A 21,566-nucleotide genomic window follows, 5' to 3' on the forward strand; every position below is an offset into this window, starting at 1 on the left:
AACGAGAGCTTTAAAAAGCTGACACAGCTTTGATCTCTTCTTTGATGTTTCCTGCTGTTGTCTATGATGTTACTCTTTATAAAATATGGTCAGTTAAAATAAAAAGCCAGAGAATAGTTTCTCCTTACTAATGATTAACAAAAATAACTTGGGAAATAGCATTCCGCACATTGAGAAATGTAAACAGCATACTGTGTTTCCCCGAAAATAAGGCCTAGCCAGACAATCAGCTCTAATGCGTCTTTTGGAGCAAAAATTAATGTAAGACCTGGTCTTATCCTACTATAATACAAAACCAGGTCATAATATAATATAATATAATATAATATAATATAATATAATATAATATAATATAATATAATATAATATAAATATCCGGTCTTATATTAATTTTTGCTCCAAAAGACACATTAGAGCTAATTGTCCGGCTAGGTCTTATTTTTGGGGAAACAGGGTAGGATGCCCCAAATCATAAAGAAATAGAAATGTTTTTACATTGTCACACTAAGCTGCTCTCTGTTCCCTGACCCTGGACATTCCCATGAGGTAATTTTGCACCTACTTTTCTCTTTGCCAGAATGTCCTCTCTCGCATGTTACCACTAGTAAAACAATTACATTTGCTTCAAGACCAAATCAAATACCACCTTTCCAGGCCTCACGCCTGGGGTAGCCATACCCAATTTCACAGCATCTGGTACATGTCTCTATTATTGTTCTAGACCATGGTATTATACACATTTGCCTGTGTCTCTTCTAGAAATGGTGTTAACTATTTTTGTGCTGTGGATCCCTTTAGCATCTGGTAAATAAAGCATATGGAACACTTTCCCAGAATGTTTTTAAGTGCATAAAATAAAAAGGAAAATCACATAGGCATACAAAGGAAATTAATTATATTACAAAATAGTTATCAAATATTAAATATAGAAATGTGATTATTAATGTACTAACTGAAGGTATACTAATTAATATCAATTCAAAGTAGTGGTTAATAGAACTGATCTTTCAAAATATCCACAACTAGGACTTGATATAAAATTACTGATAACACGGATACTGCTAATACTGTAGCGTGTCTATCTTCATAGTTGTGGAAAAAATGCTAATTTTCAATTAGAGGGCAGTGAAAATAAAAATGCAATTTTTGCCTCCAGATTAAGAATCCTGCAATTTTACTGCATGGCTTCAAGGGCAGGGTTTTGATGTGTTCATCACTGTGTCTTTATTACTGATCAGAACCACTGGCACAATCCAAGTGCTCCAAGAAGTTTCATGATTGGTGGTTGAACTGGGGTTTGTTTTTTTTAATTGAAGTTTATTGGGGTGACAATTGTTAGTAAAGTTACATAGGTTTCAGGTGTACAGTTCCGTAATACATCATCTATGTAGCACCTTGTGTGTTCACCACCCAGAGTCAGTTCTCTTTCCATCACCGTATATTTGATCCCTTTTGAAGGTTTGGATGCTGATTTTATCATTGCTCTTATCACATCACACCACATGAACAAATTCGACACTTTCATCAGTGGCTGCCACACGTGGTGCTATGTAGTCTTTTGCTTAGACATAGAAGCTTGAAAATTGAAATTAAAAAGCATCTGTGACTAAGCAAATTGTGTTTGTTGTATTTTTCTGCACTTCCCCTTAAGTCAATAGACAACATGGGATGCTGCTAAAGGTCCTCATATTCAACGTCACTTCACATGGAGCTTTATCCTCTAACCGCAGAATCTAAGCAGTCTCTACATCACGTTCTGAGGATGGGAGAAGGGAAGCATCACTCATTTCAGCCTTTCAAATGGGCGACTCTGACATCAGTGATTTTAAGTGACACATTGAAGGGCATTTCACTATTAGATAATGAAGGTGAGAAAAAAAATCCTCCGTTTCCTGACTTGTGGCTATTTCTTTATTATATTAAGAACCCTGTCCAAAACTTATGGAAGAAAATGAGCCTATCATTTGTCTGTTTCCCAATAGCCTGATGCCTGATACACTATAAACCAATAATCTATGATCAATTTTTCATCTTTCTGCTGTTTTATTTTTTAGCATAACATTTGATATAGCTATAGGTAACTTACTATTCTGTTCAATTTAATCAAACTAGAGGATTAAGCAAAATGACAAACATCATTTCTCTCAATGTATTTTAATGACACAATTCCAGCAATAATACAACTCTATATATTAGTACAAAAAGCAACTATATAAAACAAACATCTTAAACATTTGCAACATAGATATTATATATATAACATGCATAAAATACAATATAATAATTTTCACTATTACAGAATTAAAATAAGGAATCTGTTTTCAACTTTCCTATCCAGAACCTATTTCTAAATTCAGAAAATTTTAAAGAGATTTCATAAAGCTGTGCTGCTTTTTAATGTCAAAGACATTAATCGATAATTGCTTGAAGAAGAAAATAGGCTTTTTCAGCAATAATAACAAATTTGCAACATAACTGGAAGTGCATCAGCCTATCCCATTCAAGTGAAAAAATAAGATTTTGGTAAAATATGATGAAGGCAGAATCATTATAATCCTTATAGTGTAATTTGATCATAGTCTGCGTGAGTTATGATTATCTATTTATTATCCTAAAAATGGACTCTTCCTCATAAGACTTTATTATGTTCACCATAAGAAATGAGCCCATTGTATACTCCAATAATATATTAATTTATTCAACATTTAAGAGTAAGAGTATTAGTTGCACACACACACAAAAGAAATCAGCTAGGCACTGTTCGCTATACTAGTCATTTTATGGCTAATCATTACTTTTGATCTGAGAACCAGAAGTGTAATACTCAACACACTAATTTGGAAAAAATAGCTTTTAATGTGAAAAGTATATAGAGTTCTTGATCTTTGAACAAAGTTGAGCTTTTAATACTTTTCAAATGAAAAAAGAAACAGGTTTGATCTTCCTCCAGGTCTAGTAAATGGGAATGACAGTTGCAAAGCAGGTATTCCAAAATATGAAACAAAATTATCGTTCTTGAAAAAAAAAAAATCTTCTAGCATCTGTTGTAACACAAAGCCATTAGAATGCAATTAGCCAGACTAAGGACCAGATGCTAAGAAAGCAAAATTTAAAAGATGAACCATGGTATTATTTTGGTTAATGAATTTAATTCCAAATGTTACAGGAGTGATTCATGGACTTTTTTCCCCCCAAAGATCAGTTGTCACATGTACATATTGCATTTCAACATGATGCCTGTATAATGTAATGAGAAAAGAAAATTATCTCTCACAGACTATTAAATGTTTTAGAATGAATAAACTGTAGACACTCTTACAGGTAGATGAATAACTTGTCAATGATGATGTTAGTCTTTATATTTATATCCCAAAGCAGTAAGACATAGGTTATGCTATAAATGCAACATAATTTATGAAACGTAATCAAAACAAAATATATTTTAGACGTTTAAAGTACACTAGGGGCGGCTGGTTAGCTCAGTTGGTTAGAGCAAGGTGTTCTTAACAGCAAGGTTGCCGGTTCAATCCCCACATGGGCCACTGTGAGCTATGCCCTCCACAACTAGATTGAAATAACGACTTGTAGCTGATGGGTCTTGGAAAAACACACTTAAATAAATAAAAGTTTTTAAAAAAACAAAATAAAGTACACTATTTATTTTTCCATTAATATCGCCAACCTCATATTATTGTATAATGGGAATATATGCCTGTATAGTCCTGAAAACACAATTTAAATACTACTCCAAGAAATGTGTAGGTACAAGTTAAAGCCCTTTAGCATGTTCGCATTTTGTATTTCCATCTACAGTTGCCTCTAGTACTCATTATTTTGAAAAGCAAAGTTTCTTGTATAGTAAGCTTGTTAAAATGAAAGTTCAGATCACACCAGAGGAGAAGAAACAGAAAACGAGAAAAGAAAACAAGTAACACAAGAGCCTGCTAACTCAAATTTATTTTAACAAGTTGAAATTAAAATTAAAATGTATAGGCCATTATTATCCCTACATAAATAATATTGTATTTTCATAGATGCATAATAGTAGCTCATCCAAAGACTAGAATTTCTGTTTTATTAATAGAGTCTGTGTTTAACACTTTGATAATTCACTGTGTGAGAGAACAGCCTTAACATCCCCCGACTCCAGTTCTTAGGGAACAATGATCAGACAAAGGACGTACGTCGGTGTTCATTACGCCAAACCTGTCAGCCCAGGTCATCAAGTTCTCCTAAAGACTCTGTATCTTAATAGCAACCACTTAGGAAAATTGTAAATTTTTGGAACAAAGCAATCAGCCTCATTTGGATATTCAGGAATCGATCAGTCCACAACATACACTTTCAGTTAGTATGAGCACTGAAATATATAGGAAGACACTACCTCAGTATTAACAACGACTGTATCATGAGAACACACCTTTTCTCATTCATGCTTATTACTAAATATTTGTTGAGTAAGTTAATAAGACATACAAAAACAACCATATTATTTTTAGCAAAAATAAAAAAATCCATAGATGACGAAAGCTAATTTTTTACTTTCTCTTGAGATATTCATTCCACATATATTTAGTTTTTATGGAAGTTAAGTGACAGAAAACTAGAATAAATTGCAGTGCAGTCAAAGCCACAAATGACCCAATTTTCCATCACAGACAAGGGGATAGAATTTTTCCTGTTAATGCAAGTGTATGAGGGGAATCTCCCAAACAAAAGGCATTACAGTAGAGGGAAGTTCCTTTTGTGAATTGTGCCTAAACTGCCAATAAATATGATAAATATACATGGTCATCAAAGGAAACATTTCTGTGAACACAATATTAGTCATATAGTGTTTAAAAACATTATCTGGTGCTTACGGTTTTGTAAACAATGAATCAAACACATGAAGAATAACTACTGAGGTATTTAAAAGAAATACAAAACATAGCACTTGCTCTCAAGAACTTTATAAAAAGTTACAGAATCAGAGAAAATCCACAGGAAATAATTAGCAAGCAATTAAATAGAGAACTGGGTAGAAATGATTACGTGTAACAAAAATCCACAGAATGAAGCTAGGTTTCAAGCAGCTAGAGAAAGTGTTGTGGTAGCTATAATACTTGAATGGATTTCTGAAGATGGGAAAGCTTTAAAACAAACTGAGGAGAGAGAAGATTCCAGAAAGGGAGAATGAGCCTAGGAAGACAAGAGAATGAGTGAATTGGCCCAGGCAGGAGAAAAAATAATTTACGCTGAGAATATAGATAAAGAAAACACACCTCAAACCATTAAAAGTGCATACTCAATATAGTATGCTGAGATGATTCATATTTCTCTCAACTTAAGAGAAATTCTACTACCATGCTTCCCCGAAAATAAGACCTAGCCGGACCATCAGCTCTAATGTGTCTTTGGAGCCAAAATTAATATAAGACCCAGTCTTATTTTAATATAATACCTAATATAATATAATATAATATAATATAATATAATATAATAACACCAGGTCTTACATAATAATATAATATAATACAATATAATATAATATAATAAATATAATATGTATTAGCATAATACTGGGTCTTATATTAATTTTTGCTCCAAAAGATGCATTAGAGCTGATAGTCTGGCTAGGTCTTATTTTCAGGGAAACACGGTAGATTTGAGAATTACACAGCTAATCAGCTAAAGGCCTTGGACCATGAATTTTGGTTACACAGTTATTAAAAACACCGTTATTAAAAGTAACTCATATTTATCATTACATTTCACTTTTTTACCATTATATATTCTATCTTATTTGATTCCTGAAATTGCTGAAAGTAATCAGGAAAATATCATTATCCTGTCAGTTTTTCACTTATTCCAGCTTTGTTGAGATATAATTGACATGTAACATTATGTAAGTTTAAGGTGTACAATGTGATGACTTGATACATGTATATGTTGTGAAGTGATTAACACAATAATGTTAGTTAACACATCCATCACCTCCCATAGTTATTATTTTGTGTGTGCATGGGTGTGTGGTGAGAACATTTAAGATCTACTCTTCTTCAGATGTGAAAACTGAGGCCTGCTGAGGATGAATGATTGCCTCAAAGGCACACAATAAGCATGGAAGTTGTAACTCCTGCCATGTGTCCTGATTACAAAACCATTACCTAGTTCGTCTATAACTTCCTCACATCACAGAGAATCTGATTTTTCCTTTTTTATAATCATGGAAACATTTCTAGGATGTCTGGAATCATACCCTAATGGAATACGGAAAGAAAATCCATTTTGAAAGGATTTATCTCAACTTGCTAAAATTTGCCTGTCAAAATGCCTTTGTACCATCATATATTATATTATGGAACAAAATAGCAGCAGAAACGAGGAAACAATCTTACCACTGGAGACCTGACCACTCTTGAAATTTAGACAATTCAGGTTATTTATTAGTCATGGGGTCCTAAGGAGAAAAAGTATGCCTGATTCCACACTGGTAAAGCCAAAGCTCTCTAATTTACATACCCTACTTCGCTGAGGATATCAGATGTGTTTAGGTTGAATAAGTTCAAGACTCTTGCTTGAGTAATTTTAAGGAATGTAACACAGTCTGAATAGTAACTGGTTATTTAATAATCCTGTTTGCGGAGTCAACATAAGCTTGCTTCACTCTTAAGCACAGAATAGGACAGACTGCCTTACTCAGTGCAAGGAAAAGAAACCTTCATCTGCATGGAAGTTTTAAAGTAGACCTGATGTGAAATCCTAAAATACATTTTCAAAATGAATGGATTAGTGATAAAATTAATGAAAAAACAAACGTCTCTGAAATGAAATATTTTTGGCATGTGATAACCTGATATGCTGTCCTCAAAAGTCCCTTGCAATTAGGTTTGCTAAGCCATCACAGTGTGGCTTTGCTTGCATCTTCGGTATTGTATTAACCAAGTCAACTTGTCTATTTGTCCTTGTGTGGCGCATCACTTTTCAACATTAACTTTCACTCCATTTATGTCAATCTACTTATTTACAACAATATACTACTACTTTTACCCTTTGAGCTTTCTTAGCATGCTTTGCTGATCTGGAAGGGCTTCCCACTATAACAAACACCATCAACTACAACTTCTATACTCGACACTAATTGCAACCCCTTCAACGTACTAAACTGCTTGTCACCTTTAACATTAGCACCAGTCATTCCCATTTCACACAATCCATGGTATGACGTCCAGCCTCGCCTGGATTCCAGCTGACCAGCTCTGTGTTACATACAAAGAACAACACCTCAGAGTATACGAGGTCTGACAATTAAGTTCACAAATTCATCCTAGAAGAAGTGCTACATACCTCATTGCTGAGTATCACTACGGTCACCTTCGAAGTACTCCTCTTGGGATGCTATGCACTGATGCCAGTGCCTACTGCACCCTTCAAAGCAATTTTGGAACTCTTTTTCTGGAATGGCCATCATGGCTGTCGTCGTATTACCCTTGATGTCCTGAATGTCATCAAAATGTATGCCTTTCAATTATTTCCTTTATCTTTGGGTAAAGAAAGAAGTCATTGGAGGCCAGACCAGGTGAGTAGGGAGGGTGTTCCAATACAGTTATTTGTTTACTGGCTAAAAACTCCCTCACAGACAGTGCCGTGTGAGCTAGTGCATTGCCATGAGGCAAAAGCCATGAATTATTGGCGAAAAGTTCAGGTCGTCTTTTTCACACAGCCTTTAGCACTTCCAAATAGTAAACTTTGTTACTGTTTGTGCAGTTAGTACAAATTCATAATGAATAATCCCTCTGATATCAAAAAAGGTTAGCAACATCATTGCAACAAGTTCGCGAATTTAATTGTCAGATGTATGTATTTCTATACTTCCCCAATCCACAATCTAGTAACCACTGTCTTCTTTCTCCACATGTCTACTTCCCTTTGCTAGTGAAACATCAAATGATGTAGAGAGTGTGCCTCAGTAAATTACTATTGATCCACCATCAACTAAACCCTACTCTTCTCTTTTCATTAAGGTATTCAGCAAATACATAGTCATCTAAGCCAATGTGCCTGGTGATATGCCCTTTAGTGTATACTCAGTAATAAAGCAGAGAGGTTTGGTGAAGAAAGCATTTCAAGCAGACACAACAGCAGAAATGGTTTTTCTGAAATGTTTTTGACTTGAGAAGTGAAAGCAGGTCAGTGTGGCTGAACTGCAACAAGATTATAGAGGAGGAAAGAACTGCATTTATCAGAATTATAATGATCTTTAACCAGAGATAAACACAACCTAGTTTAGATTTTTTAAAGGATCACTCCGGACGCCGTTCGGAAAATGGAGTAAGTAGAAGGAGTCAAAAGCTACATACAAGTCGCAAAGACAAGCTGGGGCGGGGGGCTAGTGCCCTGTGTAATGGTAACTTAGATTGAGGTGGAATCAAAAGATGTGGAAGACATCATCTACTTTCTCTGCTGTTTCATGAGCCTTTTATTCATGTATTGTGACAATCTGGCACGTTTCCTATAACAGCTCTTCTAAACCTTCCCACTGCTTTTCAGATTCACAAACTGTTTCCTTCCTCTTCACCTCCTGCTCCATCTTGATGGATGACTGTTCTGTCGTTACTAAACAGAGCAAAGTCATCCCATATGAGATCCCTTGCCCTCCCTCCTCCTACCATCAGAAATGCCCTTGCTCTGGTTTCTTAAACATGTGAAATAATTTATCTCTAACACCGTGTTAATTTACATTCTCCCCAAAAGGACACGAAAACAAGCACTTAGGGTTTTCCGTAGTTTATCTAGCAATTGATTTCAGCAAGTACAGTGAGGGGGCGGAGAAAGTGAGCTTAGGAAGGGGAAGGAGGCAATAAAGGATGTATGAACGAACACATTATTACTGGGGGCAACTGGAGTTCCATCCTGCTGGTGACCCTCCCATCCACTAGTAGTTAAGGGTTGCTCCTGGTGACATTATCCCCCCTCCCACAATATTTCTGGCTTACTCCTGCCTGTTTGCAGCAGGTAAGCTGGAGCAAGCCCTCAGTCAGAGCTGCAGAGCAAGAGATGGGAACTCTTGAGATGGGTGAGCCAGGAACTGCACTAAATTTATGTGGGAGAAGGGAGATACTTGGCAGAGCATAAGCAACATCTACATCTTCTTTCTCCTTCAGGACCATGTTTATTTCTCTCCTCTATGGAAACACTCCTTTAAAGACGTTGTTATGAGCTATATAAGGAACCTTAGACATCACCAAGTCCAACACCCTTATTTGAAGATTGGAAAATTAAACCCCAAAAGTCTTCAGTTAATTTAAGGGATGCTATATGCAAACTTGTTTCCTGGTCAACTAAAATACGCAAGAGTGTTTTATATATTTTTATGTTGGCCAATAGTATTAAAATGAATTGTAATACCTGGACATCACATTGCCACTTTGCAACATGTACTGCCTCCTACTGATTTTCAAACTTTCAAATATAAGCCAGTATCTGTTGAATTGCATAAACTCTATTCAATACTCATTTAAAAATTTTTCGCAGACTTTTAAGAACAGGCTAACTGGAAATACCTGAACCACAAAAGCCTTTTGTTTCAAAATCCTCTTTACAGAATCTTTTTATTTGTGCTATATATGGCTTTGAGTAGAAACATTTCTTTTATTGCTGTTTTTTTTTTGTTTGTTTGTTTGTTTTTAAGCCAACAGAAATATTTCCAGAGTCCTGGAAGCCTCCAAGGTAAGTGTTTAAAAATTGTGCTTGCAGGATTCTGTCAGTATTTTGGTAAATAGTATCTGAAGCATAACTATAAACAAATTTGAACAGCAGGCTAGTTCACACAGAAATTGTTTTATTCATTGCCATGGCTTCACATGTGGTGTACTTTGTTTTGCGTTTGGTTTAGTTTATGATTAACAATTACGATTCCAAAGGAGGTTAAATAACAGTCTATTGGATAAATGATACTCTACAGTAAGGCACACACTCAATATATTTTTGTTTTTACTAAATTCACACTGAAACTTTTTGTATCAAAAATCTTTAAGTGAAATATACTAATGTAGCTAACCTTGATAGATAATTTCATTATTTTTAATTATATGGCAAGATTTCTCCTCCTTATTCTTTCCTAGGGCTTTGTTAGAAATCACTGATGCTCATTTTTTTATTATTGGAAAGAGATTTGTCTACATTTCCTGATAATTCTGTGGGAACTACTGTATGCTTTAGTCATTACTCATCATGCAGACAGAATCTAACTCTTAACCTTCCAAAAACAAAAAACAAAAAAACTTTATATATTGTATTTCCAAGTGCCTTGAGTTTAATTTAAAAGAACCTTCCAACAGGTTTATGTTCTATCTTGGCTTGGGTCTTGAATGTGGAGTAAAGCAAAGCAAAACCATTTTTCTGCTTTTGGCACCTTCAAAGCTGCCTAAGAAGGTACAAACAGGTGAGGACCTTCTTCCAACCCTTTCGCTTTTCTTCTTCTTCTCTTAACCATATTCTTAATACTTTCTCTAAAATAGAGGCTGAGTTCTGATTGGCTGGGGAAAAAATCCATCTATTTCAGCGTTTCCCTTCCCCCAACTTCCATTTCAATTTCAAGTGTTAGCCCAAAATAAAATACATGAAGTGTATGAGTGTGTGAGTGTGTGTGTGTGTGTGTGTGTGTGTGTGTGTGTGTGTGACTGAAGAGATGTGATTTTGGCCTGACCATGAGGAATCAGAAAACTGAAAAGGTGAATAGACAGATTGTATCCTGAAAGACTCAAATGAGCTTGCCAAAGAAATCCTACATTAATAAAAAACAAGAAAAATGCCTTTTGTTCTCACAGTCAGTTAATGATTGAATATCCATCAGCATAAAATATCATAGATATTATTCATCTGGACCAAAACAAACAGCATTAAAAATTAAAATTAAAATATCCCCCATTTTTTATCCTGGGCAAATTTGCCTGTAGGATTCATTCATTCATTTATTTAGCTAATTTACTGAATGCTCATTATATTCCAGGCACATATTAAGTGCTAAGGATTCAATGATGAAAGTCAAGGGATATGAGACCTAGTACAGTGTTAATCCTTTCCCTCAAATTTATACTGCAAAACATCATAAAGATGGTTTTACTGTCAGAATAAAACCAAAATCTATCATCATAAATATTATCTATTTTAGTAATTATGAGTTGCTTTAATCGTGAATGGGAAAGTGAAAAATAATAAACTGATAAGTGAGCCAGGCAAAAATAAATCATTTCATATGTAACTTACACATCAGAAACATGGTGCATTTGCTTTCTAAAGCATTACCCTCATTTCATCAACTTAGAATCATATCTGAATTATAATAACATGAAAATGCCATCATAGCGCTCATGATTTCTGAAGCCTATATAAGTAGCATGTGAGAGGTAAGACGAGACAAAAATACACTATAAAACTGAAATAAATGACAATATCTATTTTCTTGATATATTTAATCAACAAAATTGAGAAAATGATTGTAATAAACATCTCTGCTTCCTTAAAGGCCTGCCTACTACCAACTCTAAGTTATGAACATCTAGATTAGATTCTATTAAAAGTCAATTATCCATATTATACATTTAACCTAATGTTGAACCTCATTAGAATATATCAAAGCTTAAATTTTACTAAAAGACATGGACCATAACAAACGAGCATACAACTTTAAAAAAATAGCAAAAGATACAATTTTTAGGATGCTTCAATTTAGTTATTAGCATCTCAAAAGATGTTTTTATTTTTTACTGGGCACTAAAATTAAGTAAAATATCCAGTCTTGTCATGATTTAAGTTTCCAAACTGTGGCTTCAATAAGGTGAGTTAGAAAACACCTTATTTTTACTGACCTAATAGCGGAGACTTTGATGTACAGTATAGCTTATAAAAGATGGATCATGCTTTTGTTTTGTTAAAAATATCATAAACTAAATCCTTGCTTAGGGAGGTCTCTCAGGGAATAAGAATCAAAAGTGTAATTAAAAATGGATGCTTTATATATTTGAGGACTAAGCACCAACTGTTTACTTTAGTAATTTTATTGCTCATTTCTGGAGAATAATAATTTCCCCAAATAGGTATTTAATATTAATGCATTAATCACTAATTCAACAAATACCTCAATTTTGTGAGGGATGTGTGTTTATTTTCTTGTGCAGTGGAAACTTCTCTAAACAACATTTAAACAGAACGCAGATAACTAGACTAAGAGACAGAAAATAAATATTTTGTGTTTAATAGTGAACATGTATCAAATTCTCTTTTATTCGTTCATTCAACACGAAGTTTGTTTAGTCCCAACTATTTACCTGACACATAAATCTCGATCCAGTGACTATTTCTTGAGCCCCTATTTCTCCATGAGTCCATTCAGTTTGCCTAGAATGTCTTCCAACTGCATAAAACCCATGAGCCAAATTCTTAATCTACTTAAACTTTGGTGACTTTGAGTCATAAATGAGCATCTTCTCATCTTGTCAGTGGTTCACAGAGTGTGGTCCCTACACCAGCAACATCAGCATCTCCAGAGAAACCTTTTAGAAATGCAAATTCTTGGGCCACACCTCAGAAGGACTGACTAAGAAACTCTGGGGGTGGGGCCCAGCAGGCTGTAATTTACACAATCTCTCCAGGGGATTCTGTTGTCTACTCAAGGTTGAGAACCACTGCTCTAGTTTTTCTTCCAGAGTTTTTGTTTTTGTTTTTTTAAAGCCCTGTGCTGGGTTCTATTACATACATTTCTTTTTTTTATTAGTTTCTGGTGTACAAAACAATGTACTAGTTGAGACATTTACACCCCTCACAAAGTGATAACCCCCACCCCCAATCTACTACCCTTCTGCTTCCAGAGTTTTTGTCAAGATCAAAGGAGAAAAATTGTGTCATGGGGTCTTGAGGGAAACAATCAAACAAATAGTTCAAGGACTAAAAAAGCATAATTTATGAAATAGGTCAAGGATTGTTTTTAACTTATTTTTCTGATTCTCTCTTTCCTCCTTAGTTTGTACATGCATTTAGAGATAATCTAAGCAATGTCAGCAAGCTTGGTGGCATAGTTCAAGCTGTGAGGGTTCAATAAATAGGTCGGTAAACATTGCAAATCAACACAGCTTTTGATGAAATGTCAAGCAAGACAGAGCTTAGCTATATTCGGCTCAGCTTGAACTCATAAACCATTAACTGGCCTCTGTACTTCTAGGACAATCTGTCTGATGAATAAAACACAAATACAAAAAACAAAAAAAACTTTAGAAAGAGATTAGTAAAAGGCAAACTATAAGTAAGAAATGGCAACCACCTAGTTCAGAGCAAATGAAAGACAAGACTTACAAAAGTGGGTAGCTTTTCTTACAAACCAAGTTATGGGACAGCTTGAGATCTAAATATACTTTGAATTGGACTGTCTTTTTTCCTAATATATATTCATAATTTTCAAAAGGCTTATTTAATCTCAACCTTTTTAGCTCTGCCCTACCCCCAAAACTAGCCATCTTCCTTCCTAATGATAGAAAAACTTTTCAAAGAAATTTGAATTTTAATAACGTTACCATAATTTAGGAATTAATGTACTTTTAACATATAGTTGATAAAGACCTACAACACATCTTGGCTAATTTAAAATTTTTTGATATCTCATAATTTTTTTAAAAAGCAGATAACATGGTTAATCATGATATACTTCATTTACAAGCTGGCATTTAGCAATAAATATTTACTCTTTAAAATCATTCTAAAATATTTCAGATAATTAGGGAGCCTGATTCCTAATTTGTTTACAACCAGTGGCCCAGTTTGCTTCCCAATAAGTTATACATGTCTGATCATGTCTAAATTGCTATTCACAACCATCTTTACTATTTTTCTTTGATAAAAATTGCTTGAAACTATAATCATATAGGTGTTTCTGTTGTTAAGACAAAAATTCTTCACATTAGTTTTCTAACGCATTTATGGATTCAGTCTAGGTCCTTAGATATTGAAATATTATTGTTTATTGATTAAAGTCTGGGTCATTACATTTTTCAGTTTGTTCATACCAAAAATAATTTTAGATTTCTGAAGACAAAGTTCATAAAAGCCATAATCCAAAAACTAGAATTTGGTTTCTTTCTCATTTCACTGACTTGCAGTATCCTATAGGTCACTGATGTCAAACCCTTCCCTCCCTTCCTCACAACAAAAGCCCCAATTTAACTTTTAGAAAAACCGTATGGAACAGGAGTGATCCAAATTTATCCTAGAGGTTGCAAATTGACCAAAGGAGTCACCTTTGGGGAAGCCTGTTTCCGAATGCTTGTGGCATTTATCATTCTTCTGAATGGCTGTTGCATTTATCTGCAGCTTTTACTCACCAGATAAGACCTCAGACATTTCAAATTCTGCGGTGGCTTGCTACACCTTCATAGGAAAGCTTTTTGCTGATTTCCCTGTTGGTACTTTTCTCTTACACATTCTATGGGGTCTGATAAACCTGGAGGTAGAGTCATAGCCAAGCACAGATAAAGCAGGTACATAATCTCTGAACAGCCTCCCAAAAGCAGACAAACGTACAGTCTTTTTGCACCTGTCTCTTCTACTCCGGTTGCCGTGAAAAGTGAGGTGTTCTTCACAGATTCACAGGGAGCGTTTTGCAAACACTCCCCTCTCACAGCAATGGTTTCTTCCCTCACAGGCTCAATCTACCTGATTACGTTCCCTTCTAATCAGTAACCTCAGTTCCTCTAGTAATAACTGCTGCCTGCTTTATATGGGATTTCACTCAGACTGAAGCATAAGCCAGAGAGGAGAATTAGAGGAGCTGATTATTATGAGGACACCTGTATTTTTGTCTAGTCTTCATGTGAACTCCACAATGCACTGATTTATGCAAACCCATGTTATGAAAGACAAGCAGAAAGGAGGACGCATAAAAAAGAGACTGGACCTATAAAGTTGTGCACCTGTGTGATGTCAGGAGGAAAAAGAAGAAAAAAACCTCAAAAAAAAAAAAAAATGTCCAGTGCTGCTCAAAACATACTTGAACTTCCTATGAAAATATAAATAAGAGTGCTTGACATCCAAATATCTTTCTCCAGATATACCTTTAAAAATCAATCTGAAAATCTGAAACAATCTGAAACAAAATACAAGCCACAATGCAGCAATTCTTAAAGCAAATGGAGATTACTGAAGATTGAATCAAAAACCCATCTACGTAAACCCCAACTTTTTAAAATAAAAGGAATAATATAGATAACTTACTCGAGATTGCATGTGAAATGAAATCTTGAATCCTGCTTCTTGAAAGTACAGAACTTTGCCAGGCTTGTATAATGACTGTTTACTCAGAGCATAAGATTGAAGTGGATTTTCAGATTAAAAATAAAACTCTTAAGGACGTCAATCCCCATCTGATCAAAGCACATAAACTCATTTTTTTTTTCCAAGAGCTTCATTAATAATATAGCCAAGGAGAACTGCGGTTCTCCCTGTTTTCTTTAAAGAGTAAGTTGTTAGAAGTGAACAAAAGCATAAAATATTAAGTGCTACTGCCATTTATACTTTTAAATGCCAAGTACTGGACTTGTTTTATTTTACAATCAGCCACAATTTCCCAAGGCTCCCAAAGAAATGAAATGCCACTGTTTTCCTGACCATCAAATATTCTGCAATTATAAACATGTGCTGTGCTGGAAATACGTTAAACTGTGACTGTTTTACCCCCCTTGCTCCTTTTTCTACTCTCAATTTCCAGATGGGGAAATTTCATTTGGAGAAAACAGAAGGCGTTGGTGGGAGAAAGCTCATTAATCGTACAGTATCCCCTTGCCTACAAAGAGTACTGCATCCAAATTACAGAAGAACTAAAGAAACCTTGTAGAATGAGTATATAATTAGCAGTGCTGCTAACTGAATGGAAATGGAGGTTGCCTAACTTAATTAACTGTAATCATTACTCATTGTCGTCCTGCTTAGAAAGATTAGTTGAGGGTATTTCTTCTGCGGTATCCAATTAGACATTTCTACTTCCTTCTTAATGTGAAAACGATTGCACTACAAAGAAAGTATTGTCAGGCCCTCTCAATCAGATATAAACTTTACTGAACAAGTCAGTTCCATGTCTTAGTTCAGGGAGCAGAACATCAACAGTAGGAAAACAGAATAGCAACAGGGCAGGAGAGAAACTAAGAAAAAAATAGATCATTACAGAAGTTAGTGGCTTGAAGAGAGAAAAAGGAACCTATATATGAGTTTCTATAAAGAAATGAACTCTTGGCCAAAGGGGAGGGAAATAACAGATTAAGATCGCAAAGAAAAAATTAAAGATAACACAGTATGAATAGGTGGCACTATATGATTAAGTTGTGCACAACCACGCAACACTACAGGGTGCCCAAGGTACATTCAAGGACAACATGGCTAAGGACTGCTTTCCTAGGGTTTAATCCTGTTAGAAGACGACACTTGCATCTAGGAAGCATTTTTTTTTTTTTTTAATTAATGAAAATCACCTTGAATTCACAGCTCCAAAGAACCTTCACTAATACGAGAGGAATAGGACCACCTGTGATGGTAGTCACTGAGGGTGTTTTGCTTCACGTGCCCTCTGACTAACAGTGCGGAAAAAGTTCACAGCAACTCTGTCTGTAAAGAGGGACTTAATGTTTCCTGAGTGTCTTCACTGTCCTAGAAATGAAGGTAAGAATTTCCGGTATTGCAGTTCAAGCATCTCCACAACAAACCTGCAGTACTGACATGGTTATCATCAAGCTCATTTTACAGGCTAGGAGACCATAAACTCAGAGAGCTTTCCACAGTCACCTAGCTAATTAGAGATGGCTGTGAGCTACCGACCAATGACTGGGCCCCAACTGCCTCAGCTTGGGGAATTGCAAGGTTCATAATACCAGCATGGGCCAGGGAGCTGTGTCCTACACAACTAGACTGAGAAACAATGGCTTGAACCGGAGTTGGAGGGGGGGGAGGGGCAGGGAGGGGAGGCGGAAGAAAGGTGGGAAAAAAGAAAAAAGAAATGGCTAAAAATCCAGCTCTGCCTGACTTCCTCGCTAAGCACGCTTCAAAAGTTAATGTGCATAAAATTCACCTGGGTAGCCTGGTAAACGCTGGATTCTGATTCATTAATTCTAGGTGAGACCCAAGATTCTGCATTTCCAACAAACTCCCAAGTGTTGCTGCTGCTGGTGGCGGTGGTCTTTGGAGCACACACTGGGTAGCAAGGCCTTAAGACTGTTGGTTCCCAAACTTTGCTGATATGAGAATCACGTGGGGGAGGTTGTGAACCTCCCAACATTCAAGCTGCGCTTAATACGAAGGAAATCAGAAGTGCCAGTTGTGAGTGTCCAGTGATTCTAATGTGCAGCCTAGTCTCAGAATCTGGGTCTACAGACCTGGTCTGCATCAGAATCAAGCCAAGAGTTACTACAGAACACACGAGATACCTAAGTTTCTTAAAGCAAGCACAGGGCTCGAGCCTTTGCATTTTTACGTAGGTTCCCTAGGTGATTCTAATATTCAAGTTTGAGAAACACTCCCTAGACTGTGCTCTTTCAAGTCAATCAGCTATGTGTTTTCACAAACATTTCCAGTTGGATGAGACATTTTTCAAGCTAAAAATTCCGGAGCCTCTCAGACAAGTACATCCCCACTCACAGACATTTTATTAAAAAACTCTTCTGTGATTATCACTGTCCTCATTATATACTCATGCAAATTTGGTTTTTTGCTTATTACAGTTAGGTGCGCGTTAATTCTATTACTTTATCAGTACTTCAGTGGAAAACATATTCAAGTTATAGGATATTTGCTTTATGCCCTGGGTAGCTATATAATTAAAAGTAATCCATTTGGAAAAGGGTATGATAGTAAATTGAAATAAATACAAAAAAAATGATCCCCAAACTCAGTGACATATGTGTAGCACAATATATCACCCTGTGGTTAAAACCCACTTCACAAATGATCCTCAACTCCTCTTCAAGGGCTTGTGAAGATGAGGGTCATTTTGACTAGTGACACATTTTGACTTCAGGGGAGTTGTAGCATGAGTGCTGTCAGATTATATCTTGTTCAACGTTTTCATTGGCAGTGAAAGGAAAATGTGAGTATATTAGAAATGTAATTAGTGGAGTACAAATTTTACTTCCTTACAGCTTCTAAGAGCACATACCTACAAAAAATATCTTTTGGATACTTCCCTTAACATTATTTCAGAATGGCCAGCTAATTAGTTTCAATGAGGTCAGCCAGGGCCACTGCTTATGGCTCTGGGTATTGTGCCTTGCACAAAGATTAAGCAAAGGGGTATGATAAATAGGGGCCGAAATCCATACCCACACTCCACTCGCCCATCCTTGTAACCCTGGCATAAGGCAGAGTCAGACTGGAAAAAAGCATGCTTTTTGAAAAAATTGGTCCTCTTGGGGGTTGGGATGTTCCTTTGTTTAATTTTTCAGTGTACCATATAAGCTACTAGAAGCCCTGGGGACAGCATGGTATAATGGAAAATGTTTGTGGTTGCAGTTGGAAGGCATTAGGAACTAACTTAATAACCTAGGCAACTTATTAAAACTTTTGGCATCACTAGGCTTTCCATCTGTAAAATAATGTGGCAACACCCCATAGAGATTCAAAGCTCAGGCTCTAGAATCAAAGCATATCAACCAGGGCTTGGATTCCAATTTGGCTACATACTACCGTGTTTCCCCCAAAATAAGACCAGGTCTTATACCGTATTTTCCCGAAAATAAGACCAGGTCTCATATTAATTTTTGCTCCAAAAGACACAATAGGGCATATTTTCAGGGGATGTGTTATTTTTTTCATGTATAACAATCTACATTTATTCAAATACAGCCATGTCATCTTCTTCTGTAACATCGTCGTAATATACTAAATGTGTCCATCTGGCTGACAATCTTAACTGGGGCTTATTTTCAGGGTAGGTCTTATTTCCAGGGAAACATGGTAGCTGTGTAAACTTGACATGTCATTTAAGCTATGGTTTTCTCATCTGTAAAATGGGCATAATATTAATTTCAGTTTCCTAAGGGTGTTGTTCGGATCAACTATAAGGTGTTTAGCACAGTTCCTGATGTGGAGTTAGTGCGAAATAAATAGTAGCTGCTATTTATCAACAACAGTAATAAGATGATAATAACCCACATTTCCCAAGGCTTTGAAGGACATTAAATCAAATGATGCATACGATATAAACCTCCGAACTGAAAAACACTATACTGGTGTTGGAGATGGGTTTTCTTCCTTTCAGTAATGTATATTTTCTATATCCTGACTTTAAAGAAATAGGAATAGTAAGTAAGCAAGGAGTAGAGCTGCCAAAGATCTGACTAAATAATTGTTCTGAGAGGCCAGACTCCTACTGAGAGTCGGAGGCAAAATTAATGCCTATATATGATAGTAGGAACCTAAATATACATCACATCAGGGAACAATGTGGACTCTGAATTCACAGGTCTAAGATGAGAACTTCAATAACCTGGCGATGTGCTGAATCAATTGGAAGTAATCTCACTCAATCTTGGTCTCTGGAGTTATTATTCCCAATAATCACATTTTTTTAAACTACCACCATGAAAATCGTGTTCCTGAAGTTGCCTCCAAGTAGCAGTAAGCTATCCATCTCCTATTACAAAAAGCGAAATGAGACCAGCCTGTAAATACATTACCCAGTACAGTGCCTGGAAGTGCAAGCTGGGAGGCATTACTACTCAATGGAAGTCAATTTAAAAGAAGAGGTCACAATAAAGAAGATGTGGTACATATATACAATGGAATACTACTCGGCCGTAAGAAAAGACGAAATACTGCCATATGCGACAACATGGATGGATCTTGAGATTATCGTGCTAAGCAAAATAAACCAAACAGAAAAAAATCAAGAATCATGATTTCACTGATATGTGGGATATAAAACTGAAAGCAACAAACGAACAAGACAAACAAACAAGCAAAAACTCATAGACACAGACAAGAATTCAGTGGTTACCAGAGGGTAAAGGGGGAGAGGAGAGGAAGAACAGGGTAAAGGGGGTCAAATATATGATGATGGAAGGAGAACTGACTCTGGGTGTTAAGGACATGATGTAACATATAGATGATGTATTATAGAATTTTACACTTGGAACCTATATAATGTTACTAACCAATGTCACCCCAATAAATTTAATAAAAAAATGATTAAAAAATTAAAAATAAAATGAGAGGTTACAGAGCTTTCTCTACAAGAGTAAAGGGTCCCAGCCATAACTGTTCTGCAGTAACCTTGGAAAGGTATATTTTTATTCAAACTGTGCTATGATTTCAGCTTATCTCCTAGGGAGGAACTTTAGGTTCAGTCATTAAGTTCATGGAAAGCCAAGTCCTTTACAGCTCTTCAGGAAGCTTCTTTACAGTTTCTGTAATCCCATCACTGTGGAGAGAGTATATGTCTATGTTTACTTATGATTTTGAGCACAATTCTTCATGGCCCATTTATTTTTCTTTAGTATTGTTCTTTCTCTTTGATTCCATGTCTTTCCCATGGAGTTCAAGCAAGTTTGAAAAAAAGAACAGAAAATGATACATTCAGGATCACAGGAGTATTTTCACTTTTAGAAGTTAAACAGGATGAAGATCTATGTGGTTGCTTGTTGGGCAGGGTCCATGTTAATTTTCATATCTGATGACCAAAAAGTCATTTTAGAATTGGAATTGCATTTAAGAATGTTTTCACAGAAATCTCACCAAATGGAATACCTCCGAGTGTTAAGTTCTGATAGAAACATTAACATTTAGAAGAACCTGAGGCAACCTGGGAACAATTATTTCACTCAGCCTCCTTCATCAAACAGAGCTCAGATCTACCCTCCTTTAACTTTAAGCTTTTCTCAGTGAACGGAGTAATGGAATCTTGAGGGATACCTTTAAATCCAGAAATAGAAGCAAAAACCTTCCCCACTGATAAGCAAAGGGATATTTCTGGCAAGAAAACCCATCAACTATAGGAGGTGTATATCTAACTCAATCAGCTTTCAATGAAAAGCTAGTCAGTAACCCCTGAAGGCAACACCAAGGTCTTAGAATAAAACAAAAAAAGACCACTGACTTACTACAGAAGATCCAATTTCAGAGAATGGTCTGCTTACCACTTGGCCCTGAGATCACTTGGAAATCTCCTAGAACATTCAAAGCTGCAGTACTTCCAAGTCCTGGGAAAAACTATTTGTTAAATCCCTTAATTTATATCTGAGACTGTTAGCCAACAGAACTGATTCTTCTACTTATAATCAGCATTTGGTTAATGGCATACCCATATATTACATCACCGATACAAGGACAATACAATATATGGGATTGAACCTCACAAAATCCTTAGAAATGATCAAATAAATCTAGTTAAGTAGGAATAGCTCTGGTCTTTACCATTCCTCATGGGTATAATGCTGTCATATAGATCTTCTTAAAATACGAGTTTCCTCACATCACCTACCCTGGTTATTATAACTATAAGTCTTGATTGGACAGTTTCCATCCATTGTCGAAATTTCATCACCTGCCATTCATTC

The 21,566-nt window shown here is 35.8% G+C and overlaps 1 protein-coding gene across 8 annotated transcripts in view; it reads right to left on the bottom strand.

Moving 5' to 3' along the window:
* DMD (dystrophin) overlaps positions 1-21,566 on the bottom strand; it is a 2,125,071-nt gene that overhangs the window by 1,907,404 nt on the left and 196,101 nt on the right. Inside the window, exon 1 of one of the 8 annotated variants that reach the window (XM_074323907.1) lies at positions 14,355-14,438. The exons of the other annotated variants lie outside the window; for them this stretch is intronic. Within the exon in view, the coding sequence (XP_074180008.1) occupies positions 14,355-14,373 (19 nt within the window). The 5' untranslated portion in view covers positions 14,374-14,438. Of the gene's footprint in view, positions 1-14,354; positions 14,439-21,566 lie in introns of those variants that run through there. 8 annotated transcript variants of the gene reach the window in all.

Source organism: Rhinolophus sinicus, chromosome X, assembly GCF_036562045.2.
Source record: "Rhinolophus sinicus isolate RSC01 chromosome X, ASM3656204v1, whole genome shotgun sequence".
NCBI classification, from domain to species: Eukaryota; Metazoa; Chordata; class Mammalia; order Chiroptera; family Rhinolophidae; genus Rhinolophus; species Rhinolophus sinicus.